Source organism: Staurois parvus, unplaced genomic scaffold (genome assembly GCF_062004578.1).
Source record: "Staurois parvus isolate SC_StPar_1 unplaced genomic scaffold, SC_StPar_1.0 ptg000432l, whole genome shotgun sequence".
Taxonomy (NCBI): Eukaryota; Metazoa; Chordata; class Amphibia; order Anura; family Ranidae; genus Staurois; species Staurois parvus.
Window position 1 is genome coordinate 10,852,580 of NW_028318228.1, and position 19,925 is coordinate 10,872,504.

At 40.6% G+C, this 19,925-nt stretch overlaps 1 protein-coding gene across 4 annotated transcripts in view; it reads right to left on the reverse strand.

The window, feature by feature from the left end:
• Positions 1 to 19,659, reverse strand: part of NTRK3 (neurotrophic receptor tyrosine kinase 3) — a 979,065-nt gene extending 959,406 nt beyond the window's left edge. For 2 of the 4 annotated variants that reach the window (XM_089687661.1, XM_089687660.1), the window contains exons 1-2: positions 19,476 to 19,659; positions 18,063 to 18,724 (exon numbers count right to left, since the gene is read on the reverse strand). In XM_089687661.1, the coding sequence (XP_089543787.1) occupies positions 18,063 to 18,310 (248 nt within the window). In that variant the 5' untranslated portion in view covers positions 18,311 to 18,724; positions 19,476 to 19,659. The remainder of the gene's footprint in view (positions 1 to 18,062; positions 18,725 to 19,475) is intronic. The other 2 variants (XM_089687663.1, XM_089687662.1) reach the window with 2 other exon arrangements.
• Positions 19,660 to 19,925: the final 266 nt, after the last annotated feature.

Below are 19,925 nucleotides of genomic sequence, written 5' to 3' on the forward strand. Positions count from 1 at the left end.
TCTCATGGGGCCCCCTACTGACCCCAGGCCCTCGGGCAGTGCCCGAGTTTCCAAATGGTCAGTTCGCCCCTGCTCATCACAGATCTAGATGACCATTTTAACATAAGGGAACCCTTTATTTAGCTTTCCAGGCTCAGAGAACCCCTATTAGCAATTGCTAAATCTACATCTCACAGTACATAAGTTTTGGGTCCAGAAGAACCTACAAAGGAGCACAAGTTCGTCAACTAGGGTGAGCTGAGAGACAAGAAATCCATGTACAGATGCCTGAGAGGTTAGTACAGTACGGCTACTCTGCTTATTGTACAAGCATTGGCACACCTTTGTCACTGAAAATTCTCTAGTTCACCACTGATTTGAGGTTGGAATAGAAAGCTCTCTTAACTTTAACTAGACCGAATAAGACCATGTGCAAAGTAAACCCTTTGCCTGACTATATCTATTATTTATATTATTGTATTGAATTGTTTTAAGTTAATATTGATCTGTAATATGCTCTAGTGGTGATTTAGGGCCATTACAGCTTTATGTGATTTAGTTTCTCCTTCTGTCCTTCCCTCTTATTTTGTGCTGATTAAACCAGCCCTAGCTAATCATTCTCTGTTTCTTTCATATCCCTTCAGGCAGTGTTAGTTCTTTGCAAAGACTGGGCTTATGACAAGTCATTATCTTTTTACACTTAAGAAGACTCAAAAAGCATCCTCTGTACTGCAGAAAAGTATATTTGTATTGGATTCAATGTCTGTGTCTTACTGAAGAGTTAAACTGCCTATGGATGGTGCCAAGTCAGCAGGTGGCCATACTGTTAGAAAAAACTGAGTCTATGGAGGTATGTCAATGCAAAAAACACATTTGAAAGAGAACATCTTCACAGTTTATTTAATAATAAAGTAGTTGTAGTTAGTCTTAATATAAATTATTTTAAATACTTGTGTTTGCATGGTTATTTTTTGTTTGTTTTTGTTTTGAAAGGGTAAATCAATATAGGTTGAAGAGGGATGTTTTGGAAGAATGATTAAACCGCTTTTTAGTTATAAAACATCTGCCTATAAGAGTGGAATTGTTGCTAATATGTACAGGACAGAGATATGATAACAAAAGCTAGACGTTTTCCCCCCAAAACTGATGGCCATCACATTTATAGCTGCATCTGCAATGGTTCGCTGTTATTGTTATTCACTTAAATGATATATTATACTATAAAATATCATGATAGACAAGACTGTAAAATTACTCTCACAAAGTAATTGCTATCCGACATTCCAGACAGGTTCAGCCAAAGATACACAAGATGTACCGCTACGTCTCCTGAATAACGTTGGGGTAAATGGTTCCTCAGGCCAACAAACTATTTCAAAGAGTACTTTTTGTAAGAATGAAACTAAAAAGTTGAAAATTCACTTCAGCTGTGTAAGTTCTTCTGTATATTTACTGGAGAGCTTTGCAAACCAAACCTTAACAAACCTCAAAAGCTGTCAAAATTTGAAGGTTTGTTGAAAAGGATAGCAGGAAAAAAATGATCATCTGCAATATGCATTACTTCTAACAACCAACCAGATTTCATCTTGTAAGAGTATGTAGATATGTGAAAGAATATATGTTGTGTACTGCATGTTTATGTACTTTGGGCTTTAAGTGGTTGTAAACCCTTACATATACCCTGTGAAGCGACTGGTCTCAGGTGATACACAGAGATGAAACAAATACTCCTATATAAGTTGTACGTGTTTATCTGCAGTCATCTCTTCTATACATCTGTTCAAAGAGCTGAATTTATAAAGCTTGTCTAAGAGTTCAGAAAAAAAGGGGTGGGGAGCTGATATTACACTCTGCAGAGCTCAGTGAGGAGAGTTCTGAGAGCTGTTTGGAGGAAAGAGACACCCCCTCCCTTCCACACAGCTCACAGGAATAGAGCTGAGGCTGTCAATCTGCCCCTGTCACCATTTTTCTATTGGTGTCAGGAAAACTCTCAGAAGTGATTCATGCTGATAGAAGAGGAACAAAGCAAGAGACAGAAATTACACTTAGTACTCTTAATTGAAACCAGTACACACTATAGAAGGATATGCTTTGTCCATATTTCATGTCTGAGGGTTACGACCACTTTAAGCAACTTCACTTGCACAGTTCCTAGAGTACGTAGAAGGATATTTAACTTCTTATCAAACTGTAAAATATTTTATATATTTTACAGCAATGTCAACAGAAAAATATTGCTTGTTCAGAGCACCAAGGGGTAGTCTTAGGATAGCACCCCTAGTGCTAGCCCCAATCTCTTGTTCATATCTTATAAGAGGGTGTTTTTTCCAGGATCCTGCACCTAGCCCTCGATGACACATTCGGCATTGTATCAGGTGATCAGCTTTGAACTGCTGGAGGACAGGATGTCTCTTCCGGGTTCATGCACCCGATGACACATGCATCATCAGTGGGCTGGGTGCAGGAACCCAGAAGAGACACAAGGCCACCAGATATCAATGCTGCACATGTGCAGTGTGCCCAAGATTGCCCGGCATATGCGCAATGTTCCCAAGGTTGCCTGGCACATGCGTAGTGTGCCCAAGATTGCCCGGCATATGCGCAATGTTCCCAAGGTTGCCTGGCACATGCGCAGTGTGCCCAAGATTGCCCGGCATATGCGCAATGTTCCCAAGGTTGCCTGGCACATGCACAGTGTGCCCAAGATTGCCCAGGATATGTGCAATGTTCCCAAGGTTGCCTGGCACATGCACAGTGTGCCCAAGATTGCCCAGCATATGCGCAATATTTCCAAGGTTTCCTGGCACATGCACAGTGTGCCCAAGATTGCCCAGCATATGCGCAATGTTCCCAAGGTTGCCTGGCACATGCACAGTGTGCCCAAGATTGCCCAGCATATGCGCAATATTTCCAAGGTTGCCTGGCACATGCACAGTGTGTCCAAGATTGCACAGCATATGCGCAATGTTCCCAAGGTTGCCTGGCACATGCACAGTGTGCCCAAGATTGCCCCGCATATGCGCAATGTTCCCAAGGTTGCCTGGCACATGCACAGTGTGCCCAAGATTGCCCAGCATATGCGCAATGTTCCCGAGGTTGCCTGGCACATGCACAGTGTGCCCAATATTGCCCAGCATATGTGCAATGTTCCCAAGGTTTCCTGGCACATGCACAGTGTGCCCAAGATTGCCCAGCATATGCGGAATGTTCCCAAGGTTGCCTGGCACATGCACAGTGTGCCCAAGGTTGCCCAGCATATGCGCAATATTCCCAAGGTTTCCTGGCACATGCACAGTGTGCCCAAGATTGCCCAGCATATGCGCAATGTTCCCAAGGTTGCCTGGCACATGCACGGTGTGCCCAGCATTGCCCTGAAGCCTTCTGCAGGCTTATGAAAGAGGTGATATGTCATTCCCATCAGCAAGAAAGCCGGAAGAGCAAGAGAGGTCCCACAGAAGAAAAATTTTGGAGGATGGAAAATGTTTTGTATATACAATTCTTTTAAAGGGTGGAGTAAAGCTAATTAAATGAATCATCTTTAGGTATTAATACAGGTTTTTAGACAAGTTATTTTATACTATGCCCCCCCAACAGCAATTTAGTTTGTTTTGTAGAAGGTTAGTACAAACTTCAAGTTGCTCAACACATATGAGGCCACCTGTAAAAAGAATTACAATTTACCATTGGTACTGAGCATTACTATTACAGTTGGCTCATACACTAAAGTAAAGGTGGTCAATCAGGAACAAAAAACAACACTATGTCTTCTCCGGTTTCCATCTTAAATGAGACTTGGGGGGCTTGCCGAACATTCTACCACTCAGAGACCTCAAGAAATGGATTATGGAATGTAATGTGTTGCAGTTGAGGGATTTTCAGGTCACATTGCCCAGACATTCATGAATCTCTTTGCACAACCTGTGTGTCTTGTTGGTGTCCTGGTATAATGGCAGATTGGAATTTACCATTTTTTTCCAGAAGAGGATGAAAGGTGGTCCAATACATATCTTTAGTTTTTTTAGCATAAAATTGCAACAGTCCTAGGGGTGTCCCTTAAGTGATGGTGAAAGCCATGTCTTCTATTAGACCCAAGTCCTTAGCAAATGTTTACATATGCTGTAAATATGGCTCAGATTTTGAAACAGGTTGGGGTCCACTGCTTTATAAGCTAGGATAAAAATGCTGTGATGCAGGTCCTGCGTTACTGGACTCTTACTTCTATTGCATACACGGTCATGATATAGTTGTGGGTTGGTAATAAGGTGAAAGTCTCATATCCTGCCTCTCCTGGGAAGGTAATTTTCTCTTTTTCTGATGAAAGGTACATCCCTGACCTAAGATGTCATCTTCAAGTTTTTGTAACAGGGATTCCTATGAAATAGTGCTTATGACTGTCCATATTATGGTCCTGATTGCAGAATGTACAGCAAGGCCCTGTTTACATGGGTATAAAAAAAATGGCATTTGAGGTGCGTTTTTAACTTTCATCTAATGCCCAGTAAATCTGTCTGCAATTGAGAATATGCACTGATCTGTTCACATTATCAAAACATGACATGTCTGTGGCGCACTGTTACCTTCAAAAATGAAGATACATTTTGCATTTGGAAGGAGTTGACGCATCCCAGCTCCTTCCATTCAAGTCTATGGTAACACATCATAAGCACACCAGCTCTGGCTCTGAGGAAGAGGCAAGTCCTCGAAACGCGTCAGCCTATTGGATGTCTACATTCCCCATTACGGACTGTTACTCAGCGCGGTGTTGACCCAGCTGTTCTTTTATGATGTGCCTTGACTTTATTGTCATTTGTGAGTACAACACCTATTTTATTTCTTATTAAACATTTTTTATGGTAATGCACTAGGCCTGTGCACCCTCACTTTGTTCTTTCCTCACAAACACACCATCACCTGTTTGTGGTGTGCTTGCAGCACATTAGGCTTTGTTCATGACAACAACAAAAGAGTAGGCATCCGGAGTGAGCTTTTAATGGGCTTTAATGCACGTCATACTCGTTGAACAACACTCATCAGTGCTATAGGTGCTTTTGTTCAGTGTCGGTATTTGGAGCAAGTGGGAACAAGGCCTAAAAATTCTATTCAAGTATATATTCTTAAATCAAAATGCCCCTTCTATTGCTCTAAGTCTCCTCCAAAACTCCAAAGTCCTTTTTTTTGCTGCTTCCTGTTAGAGGGTGGCTATGTTCATCCCAGGGGCGGACTCACAACTCATGGGGCCCCCGGACAATAGGGGATCATGGGGCCCCTATGTCCTTGCCATCACCCAAAAAAGCCTATGAAAAAGCCAATGAAAGGTACCGGGGGCATCTTATGGGGCACCCTACTGACCCCGGGCCCTCGGGCAGTGCCCGAGTGTTCGAATGGTCAGTCCGCCGCTGGTACATCCTCTATGGTCCCACTGTATGTAGCAACATAGCCACCCTCTCTTGCCTGTTCCCAAGATGGACTATGGGATTTGTGGTGTGCATAGAGCAATGCACATAACTGTTGCAACTAGCATGCTTTTCTCATTCCAAGCAAAAGTAAATGAGGGGGAAAGGTAGAGGTTTTGAAGCTCATGGAGGACATTCAAGGCCGAGGGGGTGGGCAGGAGGGACAGCTGCCCAGGGCGCAGTGAAGCAAGAGGGCAAAGAATAGATGCAGGATGGCGCACCCATTCTACAGCATGTATTAATAGTGGCGGAGGGGTGGGTGCAATTCTGGGTCCTTGTCCTGGGCACTGGACAACCCTGTCCTGGTTCTGTGGACATTTCAAGAAGGAAGAAAAACACAGTAAAAAACAACTGCATGGAAAATAGATTACAGGTCCATATAGTGGATCTGTATGGATTATATTTGGAGATTAAGGATACTTTATAGTGTCACTTTAAAAAAAAACATGACACTAGCAGATCATAGACTTCAGAACTCAATGAACCACCTTGTTAAATATATTAAAAGACAACAAGTGTATTTTTATAGATAAACATGGATACTTCTCAACCTTATAAAACAGACCAAAACAGCTTTAAAAAAGAGTTATAAACCTATATATACAATTTATGAACAATGATTTGTGCTTTGAAGCATTAAGTCACAAAACCAGTGCACAAATCTTTTCCGGGCATGCAAATAATTCTTTGCCGTAAATACATTCCAATAATCTCTGAAGTATGCTATTGGCATTGCGTAAAAGTAAATTACGGTCTATCAATAGTAATTACAAAACACTCAATACTTTAATCTAGATTGAACCACTCCTACCATTTGAAATTAGGGAGCAATTTGTCAAAGTTTTCTGCCAGTTTACCTCTGTTGTAACTGATAGCAATCATTTTAGGAAGAGAAGGGTGATTGCTGAGACTCCTTTAGTTGGTAGTCTAGCAAGTAATAAAAAAATAAAAAATAAGAAAAACTTTACACATTTAAGAAAAAAGGAATTTCTATAAAACACTAATATAACATATATAGTGACTGGCATTTTTCAGCACTGGATGAATGCCAATCATATGCCGTGTTCACACTGCATCTCAGCCCGGAGGTGTGGTAGAGTAAGCTGGGGTACAATGCAGACATGTTCCATGTTACTGCAGTATACAGGTAGGCACCACATGTCCCAGTACAGCAGTGCAATACACTGTGCTGTTGTGTGGAGACATGAATATTCAGATAAAGTTAACAAAAAAGAAAAAGGAAACTGTGTGATGCACTGAAATGGGCAACACACCGCCGCCCAATCGCCAAACTCCAGAGTAGAATGAGAAACTCCATGCTATACCCTCAGACTCCTAACTGGAGGAGGAGGAAATTATGGATCATCTATTCAACTCTCAGGAGGGAGGAATTGTGCAGTATGCGTTGGTCCCATCTGCCCGATCACTGACATCGGAGGCCCCTATGTCTCTATTACTTCCCCTTTTATATCTATGGATCCCTGGATTCTGCTGCTGGCTCTCATCTGCTGGGGACCTCCAACCTGGGAACAACAAGGTACTGTTCAAAAGACTACACTTCGTGTTGGTGCTATATGTTTGTGTATCAGTGAACACTATTATTCTCAATATGTGTTGTATGTAGGGTGCAGTGTGTGACTATGTTGAAGAGAGCAATATGCATATACATTTTGTATACAGACAGATAGAAAGTCAGGTTGGCTGGGTTCCAGGGGGATAGTTATGGGGGTAAAATAAGGGGGTTTAACCACTCAGAACATCCACAGCATGGGTGTCACTAGCACTGCAACATTTGCCTGGTGACCTACATTCTGTACTTCTAACCCCTGCACTAAATATATTACACACACCTCACACCTGCACTCTATACACTACATACTCCTGACTCCTGCATTCTGTACATTACATACTTCTGACCTACTCACTTGGTATATTGCATACTGCTGACCTCTGAACTCTGTAAATTTCATGCTCATGACCCTGGTACTCTGTACGTCACATATTTCTTATCCCTGCACTCTGTACATTATATACTGTACTCCTGGCACCTGCACTCTGTACATTATATACTCCTGACCCTTGCACTCTGTACATTACATACTCCTGACTCTTGTATTCTGTACATTACATACTCCTGACCCCTGCACTCTGTACATTGCATACTCCTGACTCTTGTATTCTGTACTTTACATACTCCTGACCCCTGCACTCTGTACATTGCATACATCCTTACACTCTGTACATTGCAAAAGTTTCACCCCTGCACTTTAGACAATATTTACTCTTTACACCTGCAATCTGTAAGTTACAAAACTCTTGCATTCTGTACAGTGGCTCCCTCCCACTAGAGCAATCTTGCCACACCAGCAAATTGCTGTGAAGAGTTGTGTGCATTACATATTTTTTTAATGGGAGGACATAGTTCTACTGTAATCTATGACAGATAAGGCAATATTGCTTGTTAGACACACAGGGGTAGATTTACTAAAATGGGAGCACAGAGCTGGGCAGCTGTGCATGGTGGCCAATCAGCTTCTAAGCTTTGACAATAAAACCTGGAAGCTGATTGGTTTCCATGCAGAGCTGCACGCTCCAGTTTTAGTAAATAACTTCCCACACTGTTCGATATCTAATATCGCTAAAGGTGTGAATTCCTGCAAAAACTGGACACAGCAAACATCTTCACTGCAATACTCTTAGACAAATGTTTAATCGGTCAGTTTGGAATTTTTTGGAGAGTTCTCATTTACCCTTCCCAGTTAGAGCAGAAATACTAGATCCTCCAGGACCAGAGGCGGGACTGACAACTCATGGGGCCCCCGAGCAATAGGGGATCATGGGCCCCTGTGTCCTCACCCACACTTAAACCACACCCAAAAAAGCCTCTGAAAGGTACCAGGGGCATCTCATGGGGCCCCCTACTGACCCTGGGCCCTCGGGCAGCACCCGAGTGCTCTAATGGTCAGTCCGCTCCTGTCCAGGACCATGATCCTCCTGCTTCAAACGACCATACAGTAATAGGGTAACCAAAGCAAAAATTCACCTAGGAAAATACATTCTTCAAAATTTGTTTCTTATTCTCCATTGCCCAACTTTATTTTCCTCAACTTTACGTATCATATACAGTATGCATGCCTGTTGCCATTTGCCTTAGTAAGCAAGTTCTTGGAATTTTTCAGTATTTATTTAAAATATCCCAATATATACTGTAATTACACAGTCAGCAATTATCGTAAGTTGAAAAGTCCGAAGTCCTCGATTTGACTACAAGAACCATTTTAAGATGAAACTTTGTATTCTTATGAAGCGTGCCTTCTTTAGAAGTCGTGCTTGTTTTTACAACTTACAGGTGTCGGAGTATATTAAGATATTATTGTCGTCAAAGGAGAGGTTTTGTCTAAAAGAAAACTTCCAAAATAAACTTAACAGAGGAGCGCTGAAAAACATTACGAAATAAAATAAAGCCCAACAGATATTTAAAATAAATATTGACTGTTTAGCTTTATTTAAAATTCACACAAGAGTTTAAATATTATGTGCACCTGTTTCTGCACAAACTTTGTAGAAGACTTATTATTACTATGTCTTTCTTTATGGCCATGGATTTAATACATAGAAAACTGGGACAAAATTAAAAAATATCTATTTTTTAAATTAACCAATCAGAATCCAGCTGTGCTTTAGGTACAGGTTAGTAAAGCCAGTACCTAATGGGTTTCTATGGACATCTATGATATCTATTGGACCCCATTCACTCTTAAGCATTTTTCAGCTTGTTTCCTTACGCCTGACTACATTTGACTATGTTCAACATGTAGAATCCCATCCCATTCATTTCATGTCTTCGGCATTTTGTTTCATTCAGAATAGCTGGTTGTTAAGGAGTGGGCGGCGGCTGCCTCCCTAACAACCATAACTGATGGGGCACTCGCAGAATAACAGGTAAACATGGGGGCAGAGTCACTTGGCAAGGGGACCGGTTGTGTTCTGTGGATGGCAGGGTTTTTTTTTTTTTCGTGTGGGTCAGTGTTCATCATGATTGACACTGGATTTACATCCAATAACATGTTTTTATTTATTTATTTTTTAATAAAGGACTTGTCAAAAGACAGTGTTTGTGTTTTTATTTACTTTTGACATTTTTGGGGTGAATGAGTAAGGGTACTATGGGGGCCTGGATCTGGGGGCCTTCTTGTTGAAGGGAGATTCCAGATTTTGATAAGTCAGCCCCTGCACCCCCAGGGTCTCATTTTTCACCAACCCCAGGACCAGGGTTGTGGTGAAGAAGCCCTTGTCCTCATCAACATGGGCATTTTGGATGGGAGCCTGTCCCCCAAAAGCACCCTCATGTTGAGAGCACATGGCCTGGTATGGTTCAGGAGGCCTTCTGGGCTGCATGCTCGGATAAGGGTTTGGTTTGGATTTTAGGGGGCCCCGTGCCATTTGTTTTATTTTGGCTTGGGGTTCCCCTTAAAATCTATACCAGACCTAAGGGTCTGGTATGTATTTTGGGGAGACTCCATGCCAGTTATAAAAAAAAAAAATTGGCATGGGGTTCCCCTCAAAATCCATACCAGACCCATTCTGCTGTCAGCGGTGAATCCCATTGACAGCAGATGAGTCATGGTTGTTAAGGGCGGAGCAGCCACCTGCTCCTTAACAACCAGCTATGCACAAATAATCCAAATTAATCTGAATGAAATTAATGCATTTGTTAATTTTGTTATAATTTCTTTCAGATTCATTGAAATTAGTTACTATGTCCATTCAGAAATTTGAATACCTCCGAATCTCTGAAAATCTAATTTTTGGATGAAAAACAAATCATAATGATACAAAATGCACATGTCTAGCAGCCATGTTTGCACTTTATATATTCAGGTTAATTTTCATTTGCTTTGCTACATAATGACTGTGCTGGACTGCTTCTTTTTACAGTGCAAGTCTATGAATTGGCTAACTCAGTGAAAACAAGGCACTCCCTGTGTGATTGGATACTTTGGGGTTGATTGACTAAAGGCAAATAGGAGGTTCACTTTTCAAGGGAATTTGTACTTAGCTTAGGGAATTTGGTGAAGATACACTTTGCAAAGAAAAAGCAACCAGTTGAAGAAAAAATATGAAGAACAGTGGGATTGATTTATTAAAGACAAATAGCCTGCTAATTTTGCAAAGGAATTTTCACTTTGCAAGGGAATGCTCCCCAAAGCTTAATGAATTAGGTGATGCGCTGATGACTTCCATCATTCAATTACATGCAAAGAAAAATGCTATTTCATATTTTCCTAGCACGTGATTGGGTATTATTTGCAAAGTGAAATGCCTTCACAATCACTAAGCTCTGGGGAAAATTCCTTAGCGAACAGTGAACGGCCTATTTGCCTTTAGTAAATCAACCTCTTATGTCTAGGAGTCCACAGACTAGGTACAAATGAGACCTAACATTTACATTTCTCAAGCTCAAAACGCCGTCATCGTGATTATTTTAAGTGACACACTGCCAATATCTAAAATTTGTATTAAATTGCTATAAATTAATCTATTTGTTATCAACAAGCTTCTTATATGTTCTCAGTCTAAAGATATAATTTTTACATTTGCAGACAAGTCTTCCCCAGGTTTATATCATCCACCATAATGGCAGTGACCCTGCCCACCGTGTGCCTGTCTGAAAATTAATAGTTCTGACTTCACATGTCCAGAAAAACTAATCTGTTGTTATTCTACTTTCGTTTACACAAGAAGAAACAAAGAGCCAGACACTAGAATGCTAATTAACTGAGGGCTCTGTGAAATTGAATTTATAAACACTCTTCATGAGCCTGGATGCATGCATTATGATTTTAGGAGGAGAGACGTTAGCGATGAAGTGTTTTAGCAAACAGCTTTAGACAAATGTGGCATTGGAAAGGAAAATAAAAATAGTAAAAGTCCAACCTGTATGGACTAGGGAGTTCTAATCAAATTCTAAATCCTTTAGACTATAATGTACCTGCCAACCTAGTCCTTAGTGTTTTTACATCCAAATGCAAAAATGCAAATAGCCTAAAATGTACAAGTGAATCTTTGACAAATATATTTATGGTGTAGGTTGGGTGCGGTACTTGACTTTACTACTCTCTGTTATTGTTTTATGATCAGCTATCTTGGCTGATACAAATGCACTGTTCGCTTAGCCCAGTGTTCTCCAAACTGCGGCCCTGTGGCTGGATATGGCCCTTTGATTGCCTCTATCTGGCCTTTGGGGCATCATTTGTCCCACTGACAATGGTGGTGGGGCACTATTCCTCCCACAGACACCAATGATGGGGTGCAATTTCTCCCATTCATATCAACAATGGGGCAGCATTATTCCCACTGATACCAACAATAGGGCACTATTCCTTCCACTGATACCAACAATAAGGCACTATTCTTCCCACTGATACCAACAATAGGGCACTACTCCTCCCACTGATACCAACAATAGGACACTATTCTTCCCACTGATACTAACAATAGGGCACTATTCCTCCCACTGATACCAACAATAGGTCACTATTCCTCCCACTTATCCCAACAATAGGGCACTATTCCTCCCACTTGTACTAACAATAGGGCACTATTCCTCCCACTGACACCAGTAATAGGGCAATCTTCCTCCCACAGATGCCAACAATACGGCACTATTGCTTCCATTGATACCAACAATAGGGCACTATTGCTTCCATTGATACCAACAATAGGGCCTTATTCCTTCCACTGATACCAACAATAGGGGTCCATTCCTCCCATTGACACCAGTGGTGGTGCACTATTCCTACCACAGACACTAATGATGGGGTGATATTCCTCCTACTCATATCAGCAATGAGGCAGTATTATTCCAGCTGATACCAACACTAGAGCACTATTCCTCCTTGTGATACCAATATTTGGGGATTATTCCTTCCACTAATATCAACAATAGGGCACTATTTCTTCCACTGATACTGCAATAGAGTACTAATCCTCTAACTGATACCAACAATAGAGTACCAATCTTTCCAATGATACCAACAATGGGGCACTATTTCTTCCACTAAAACAAATGATGGGGCATTGCTTACTCTGACTGATGCTGGACATTTTGTGCTCCCACTGGCCACAGTCCAGCCCCCTAAAGTCTGAAGGACAGTAAACTGGCTCTTTGTTTAGAAAGTTTGCAGACCCCTGGTTTAGCCAATAACAAAAAATAAGAGCAATTCTGTTAATTGTACTATAAAGTTATGCACGATTAGTAGGGATTAGTAGTCCTTGGATTTGCCCAGAAAGTCCTGTACATGAAAGTAGCACATGGTCTTATGATCAGGTTCTCCCCCTCCCATGAGATCACCCTTCAGGGAAGCCCCACTTAGTGCTTGGGTAGACCTTGTCTTGTCAGGTCTCCTGAAGAATGGGGTCTGTCTGGTTTCAGCTGGGTGGATCACGAGTACCCATTCCCTGTTAGGAATATAATGTCATGGGGGTTCAAGGCCAGGGTCCTTTCTCTTTGGAAGAGGACCATTTGTTATTACCTGTGCACTTTTTTGTGTGCTTCACCTTTTGTTTCCTTACTTTTTTTTGCATCTTGTATACATTTTTTGTGCGCACACTACACAGCGGGCCTTAGCAAATTAGAGTTAGCCCTTGAGATAAGACTTGTCTTTTGTTTAAGAGATATGGTTGCATGACAGATTTCGTTTATAGTTTCAAAGATGTAATTTGATTGGCTGTTGGGGAAAACAGCCACCCTTTCACTCCGTTTGTGTTTTAATTTCGCGTAGCACAAACTAGTTCCATTACGTCTTGTACATTTAGACAAGAATGTTGGCATGTGGTTATGCCATTTGTAACTACTTCAGTCTACAAAATACTTCATGCCAAAGAAATAAACAGTTGACTTCTCATGGGCAAGACAGCAATATCCCCATCCGCAATGTGATGACAATTGTAAAGATGCCGCTATAAAAGTCAACAACATTTTTACCATAATAGAATATTGCCTTCTACTAGCTTTCCATTGACATAGTAGGCGCTGTGAAGGCGAAGGCCTTTTGACAAGAGAGAGTTAAACAAATAAATATTAAAAATTATTTAGAAGTGTGATTTTTCACACCACTGATCTGAATGTAGTTAACCCCAAATGACAACTATGTGGAAACATGAGGCAGAAATCCACACCTGCTTTAGAATATAAATATGCATTAGTCACATATAGATGCTTGGAAAACATCCTACAAAGGATTCATAAGTAAAAGGTTGAGTCCTCATGGAGTATAGAATGGATATGAATGGCTGCACCAGTCTAACACCGAATCCTGACATCGACTACTGTGCATAAATATTAGATACTACTAAGACGTAAAATGTAAAGATTGAGCAATTTCAAACTGTTTTTATATATATATTTGAAACTGTAAATGAACCACTGTTGATACAACAAATCATTTTTATATATTATGCAGGACCTTTTTTTTTTAAGCTGCGCTAATGATCGTAACACATGGGGTATATCCAAAACACAAGGCTTTGATGAAGTAATATATGGGTTTTCCTCTAATGACACATCCATTGGTGGTAGAATTATCATTACTGGAAAGCATCCCAGTAATAGTGTTACTCACAGACTGGATAACTACTCAAGGGACAGATGTCAATTGATAATATACTGGTCAAGTGATGTGAAGAAGGCTCTTTCTATTGACCAGGACCAGCATGCAACAAACTGCTTCTGAAATGAAAACAATTTACAGTAACATAATTTAACAACCTGGAGTTAGCTTGAAGCAACATAAAACATGACCACGCCAATGGTCTGGGACCGATCTGTAGAGTTAGATTACCAGGTGGTCCTTCAAAACTCGGTGAGAAAAACAGCAGATTTTTTTTATATTTCCAAATTGGGGAATCTAACATGATTTCAGTGTTGTCTGCTTTAGTAGAAGGCAAGTAGTTCACTTTTAGTAGCGCCTTACTATGTTTTCCATGAAGAAAATGGAGAAGATGCTTGATATTACAACTGAAACAGTCATTGAGGTATCCTATAATGTCCTCTTAGAAGCATTTTAAACCTATGTATGTCTTGGTAAAAGACCCATAGGACCCATAGACCTAATAAGCATGATGTTGAAGTCTGTTACAAATGCTTGTTGTAGACTAATATTTGATAAGTACACACATCCCTTATAGTTGGACTTTTGAATATGAAGTTGTTGGCCTACTATATTTTACAACTGATTCCATGTTTTTCAGAAATGAACCAATCCTTGCCTTTTGGAACATAGCGAAAAAAGGATCATTATCCACCTTTATCCATTATGACTGCATTTAATTCAATGTCCAGTAATGATCACCCTAATGTTGATTGACAGAACCATTATTATAATCATTATTCAACCACATGTACAATATTATCAAGATTGTTGTCCATTACAAGAGGAAAATCAGGATCAGGCGGGCGTTCCTATGAAATACAATGTAATAGCTCCTATTATATATATATATATATATATATATATATATATACATATATCTGTAATACTTGCTTGAAGTTTAGACAGATTATGTAATTTGTTGATTTAAAAGTTCATATAGAATTTAAAAATGTCATGGGCCTACTCACTAAGCCAATAACATTGCTATTTCCCAACTCTGATGAACAAAACTATATATTCGTAAGCATGCAAAAAAAAAAAAAGAAAAAAGTAGCATGTGACTTGTACAATCAGTCAAGGCATATTGGTCTGCTAAAATTTCCAATAAAGGAGGAAAGCCTGGACTCATGTTATACTTTAACATGGCATACTTGGTTTGCAAAAAAAAAAAACGATAAGAGGCAACGCCCAACATTGTTCGAACTTTTGCCTCTGTCTAAAGAAAAAAAACCTCATTGCATGGGCGGGAGTACCACAACCTACTGCAGGGCGGGGTAGACAAAATGTCGCAAAGCCCCATGCTAAGGAAAATGGACTGTGAACTCTATACCCTTACTAAATGGCGCATTGGTGTTTGGCACTCTGCTAAAGTTAAAAAAAGTAATATTTAAATAATAAATAACTAAAAAAAACAGGTAAGTAAAGTTATCTAGAACCCTCTATTCCCATTGAAAATATATATTTTAGAAATTCCTTAAAGTATTTTTAGAGAAAATCTAGTACATGTAATAATAATAATAATAATTATAGATATATGTACTATATTGCTGTCATGGAAACCAAAGAAGGATATATTTTAAAAGCAAGTACAAGTAGGGTTTATAGGTTGAAGAAAACATTTTAACTTGAATAAGGAGGCAGTTGACTTCTGTTAAAGTATTGGTTTACCATTTGGGCAAAAATGACCATCTTACAGTTCCAAAAAAAATGACAAATGCCTCCAAACATATGACTCATGCAATTCCAGTGATTAAAAATGCCTCCAAACAGCTCATATATGTGAAGACTGGAAGAAAGAAGAAGGAAGAGAAAAAGAGAAAAAAAACCAGATCTCTTTCCAGTCACAACATGCTGGTTCTCAAGTTGCCCTCAAGTAATCGTCATCCATGATGACAACGAGTCTTAAATTATAACACCAAAGGGCAATTTCCAATTTACTGACAATCCCCGCAGATGTTTTTGTGCCACAGTGTAACATAAAATTGTACATTGAATGCTAGGCAAACCATGCTATGTATTATGCTGAAGTGCAAAGGCTTATGTTTAATTACTTTCCTGATTCCGCTGAAATTAGCTCAGCACTCCTGGCTCCACGTCATCTAATCCATTTCATGTTTCCCATGCCTCTCTCTATGCATTCTTGTTCACAAGGACTTTATTGCCAAATGAAATAAATAGTCTTACAGAACCCAAAATGGCTCTAAATGAGATGTTCATGAAGCATGGCAAATCTATAAACACCATCCAGGCAGAGTAGAGGAGCAGGCAACATATGTTACAGCAACCTGCAATCTACAAACAAATACGACCAATATCTGATTTTTACTGGCAGATGAAGCAACAACTGTCAGCTAGAGTTGGATTGCACAAAGAACACTAATGCACAACCAGAGGCCATGTACCATTCATCAATGCGGACTTGAATAAAGCTTTATTTTACATCTCCAGTCTCCGGTGTTAACTTGTATTTATTTTTTTTCCCATGATATGTCCACACACTTCCATGACACCATCACTTCCTAGGGATTATCTGTAGTGTGTGATCTAGTTGGTGAGCTGAATATTTAAACACGCTGTGCTGTGTTTTAAATGAGAGGGTGGGGAAGCAATCTCCATGGCTTTTTCACAAATGCATAGTGTGAAGAATAGAAAAAAATCCTGACGACAAGACATTCGGCAAACCTTCCTCCAACCAGAATGGGCTTTAATGCAAGAACTGTCTAGCAACCAAGGATCGAGATATGGGAGCAGGAATACATGTATGGGTTTTTCTGATGACCGATGCTTATAAATGTTCCCTATAACTCCTATCCCAAACATCCATTGATGGTGCATTTTTTGTGTGCCATACCCATCTCCTCTAGACTTGACAGATAGCACATTTTCCTTTTAAAGAACTTTACCGCCATTATAAATTATTGCAACACCATTACTATGAACAATTCAGGAGCTTTTACATTTTCACTGCCAGTAGAAAGCTTCCAAGCTCTATATACACCAAGGCTGTCTGATTCATTCACTTATGAGGAGTTACAGATAAAAAAAAAAACATTTAACCCCTTAAACTCAACACAACATCAGATGAGTTAATGCGTTACTTTACCATACAGGAGCAACGAAAGGTATGGAGCATCTGCATGGTTACCAACTTGTCAATCATATTTACTCCATAATTAACATTTGTTGGAGGCAAACTTTGCATAATTTGTTTTTTTGCAAAACAAAAAGGAACATTTTGCAGGCAAGATGAGAGTTCTACTGCCGAAACAAATAACATTTTAACTGAAGACTGCAGTTGTTCAACAGTATATTGCAACAAATTCACGGTGACAACAAGCACTAGATGTGTGGATAGGGTGGATCTGAAGCAAAGGCACGTCCTGTCTGTCTTGGGTGTCCATCTCTTTCTATAAAGGGAGTTACAGAAAATTCAATACACACTTTAACGATTGATGATCCCTGGAAACCAAGATTCCCAAATGCATGGGGCCAAGCATGAAGGAACTTAATTATATAATATATATATATATTTTATTATTTGCAAGAAGGCAGTTTGACTTGACAACCATGCAGTAAACCAGTTTCTCTCTATTGAACAGCTATTTTGTTCAACTAAATTGATTAAGCACATTAATGCTACAGGCAGATCAATCACTAAGCTATATTCAGCTGCTGTGCAATGGTGTACCAATTCAACTAAAAGGAAGAGCAGAAGCCTCTTCTTCCCCCAGCAGTGGAGAAATACTAAGAGTTATGATCATCATCCTTCCCATGTAGGAACTTCATGCTAGTCACAGAGCAAGTCAACCTTTCAGCAAGTCAGAGATCATTTGTTGCAGGGTGCAGAAAAAAAAAAATCTCAGCATAGCCAAGCAATGGCACACAGATGCCCAAGCTGCTGCACCTGGCACTGGGCTCCAAGACCTACCACCACCATCACACACAGCCCTCTCCCCATGTATAAAGGAAGACTTACATAGAAATGATGTTCTTGGAGATATCAGTGATGTTGAGGCTGCTGCTCCCATTGCTTGCCCCTGATTCCTGCCCTTCCAATAGGGGAAATATGTTGCCATCGTCCGGGTTCTTGCAGGAGATGTCAGTCTTGTTGCAAGCACAATTCGCTGGGCAAGCCACCACCGAAGCCATGTAGTCCAGCCAAAGGCTCCATAATAAGAAAATCCTCCAGAAACTGCACTTTGTAGGGCAAAGACACAGATCCATGACAACCAGTGGCTCTTCAGCCTCCCCCCCCCAAAAAAAAAAAACACAAAAAGGGGGGGAAAGAAAAGGGAAAGGGGGGAAGGGAGGGGAAGGAAACCCAAAAATAATTAAAAAAAAAATCTCAGCTGGCTTGTGATGATGATGGGCGATCAGATGCGAAATCCTCCAGCAGCTAAAGTCATCCTGGAATGGCTCAGTAGCGCAGTGCTCTCAGCCTACCGACATGCATGGGTCCGGATGATGCTGCTGCTGCTGCTGCTGCTGTCTTCTTGATTCCAGATTGCCTTTTTTTTTTCCAGGAGAACTATAAGACTTCTGAGGAATGCAACAGAAGATGGGGGAGACAGTGAAAAAAAAAATCGGGTGCTAAAGTCACCAAGTCCCACCTACTGGGCAGATTTCAAACTGTCACACCTGCAAAAAAAAAAAAAAAAAAAAAAGAAAAGAAAAAGAGGGGGGCAAAGAGGAATCAGGGAAAAGGGAGTGATACATAGACAAGATCAGAGATCAAACAGCACCATTTGTAACCTGATGTATGCAAAAAAATGAGACAAACACACTACACCTCCTCTATAAAGCAAGCCAAAGCTTCAAGCTTTCCTACAGACATCCCTCTAAGGATGGTTCTTGGCTCATCCCTGGGATCTGCAGAGCAAGAAAAAGTTCAGGATCCTAGGCTGGGGATCTGCCTGGCATGCTGGCAGTAGGGATGGGTTACCAACACCATATGGTGGGATCAGCTGGCCAATTGGATTTTTTTTTTTTTTGGATGCAAGCTCTAAGTGGAGATCATTGGTGGTGGATGATGGGGGTCATCTGATTAAGGATCTGCAGCCAGCGTCCAAAGGATACAAGATAAATGAAGACTCAAGGATAAAAAAAAAAGGCTAAATGAAGACTAAAGGATAAAAGCTCAATGAAGACTAAAAGGATAAAAATGAAAGACTAAAAGGCAAGGGACACAGAAAGAGAGAGAGCCTCCAGCACTGAAGGCAGCAAATTAAGATGCATGATGCATTTTTTGGCACCCTAAGCAAGGCTTAATTTGCGGTGCCCTTCATCCAGGGTCCCTTGGATGCTGCTCTGTAACCTGCTCCTATTGCAGACACATCATCACATCAATAGAGAGACACAACACACAAGACATTGAGAACACAAGATGGACCTGCTAGTAGTAGGAGGGGGGTACAGGTGCATGTCACTGTGCCCCAGGTTTGTAGCTCCAGACGATCTGTTTTCTCTTGTCCAAAGCAAAAGGAGAAAAAAAAAGGTGGGAGTCTCAGCTGTTTACTGAGAGCCAGAGAATCAAAGCTGTGTGATCAGTATGAGGAGAGAGAGGGAGAGAGAGAGAGAGAGAGAGAGAGAGGGAGAGAGGGAGGAGAGTGGCAGCACACACACACTCACACACCAAAACTAATTCTCTATGCAGTATGATGAAAAGGAGGGCAGCAAGGAGGAGGAAAAATCCCCTTTATCCTAATCCCCTACTTCATGCACACTTGTGGAATCCCCTCTCTACCCTCTCAATTGCATGCTGAAAAAAAAAAAAATACAATCCTGGAATCATGAAGGAAGGCTGAATCATTATTATTCCTGGGATCAGAAAATGCCTGCT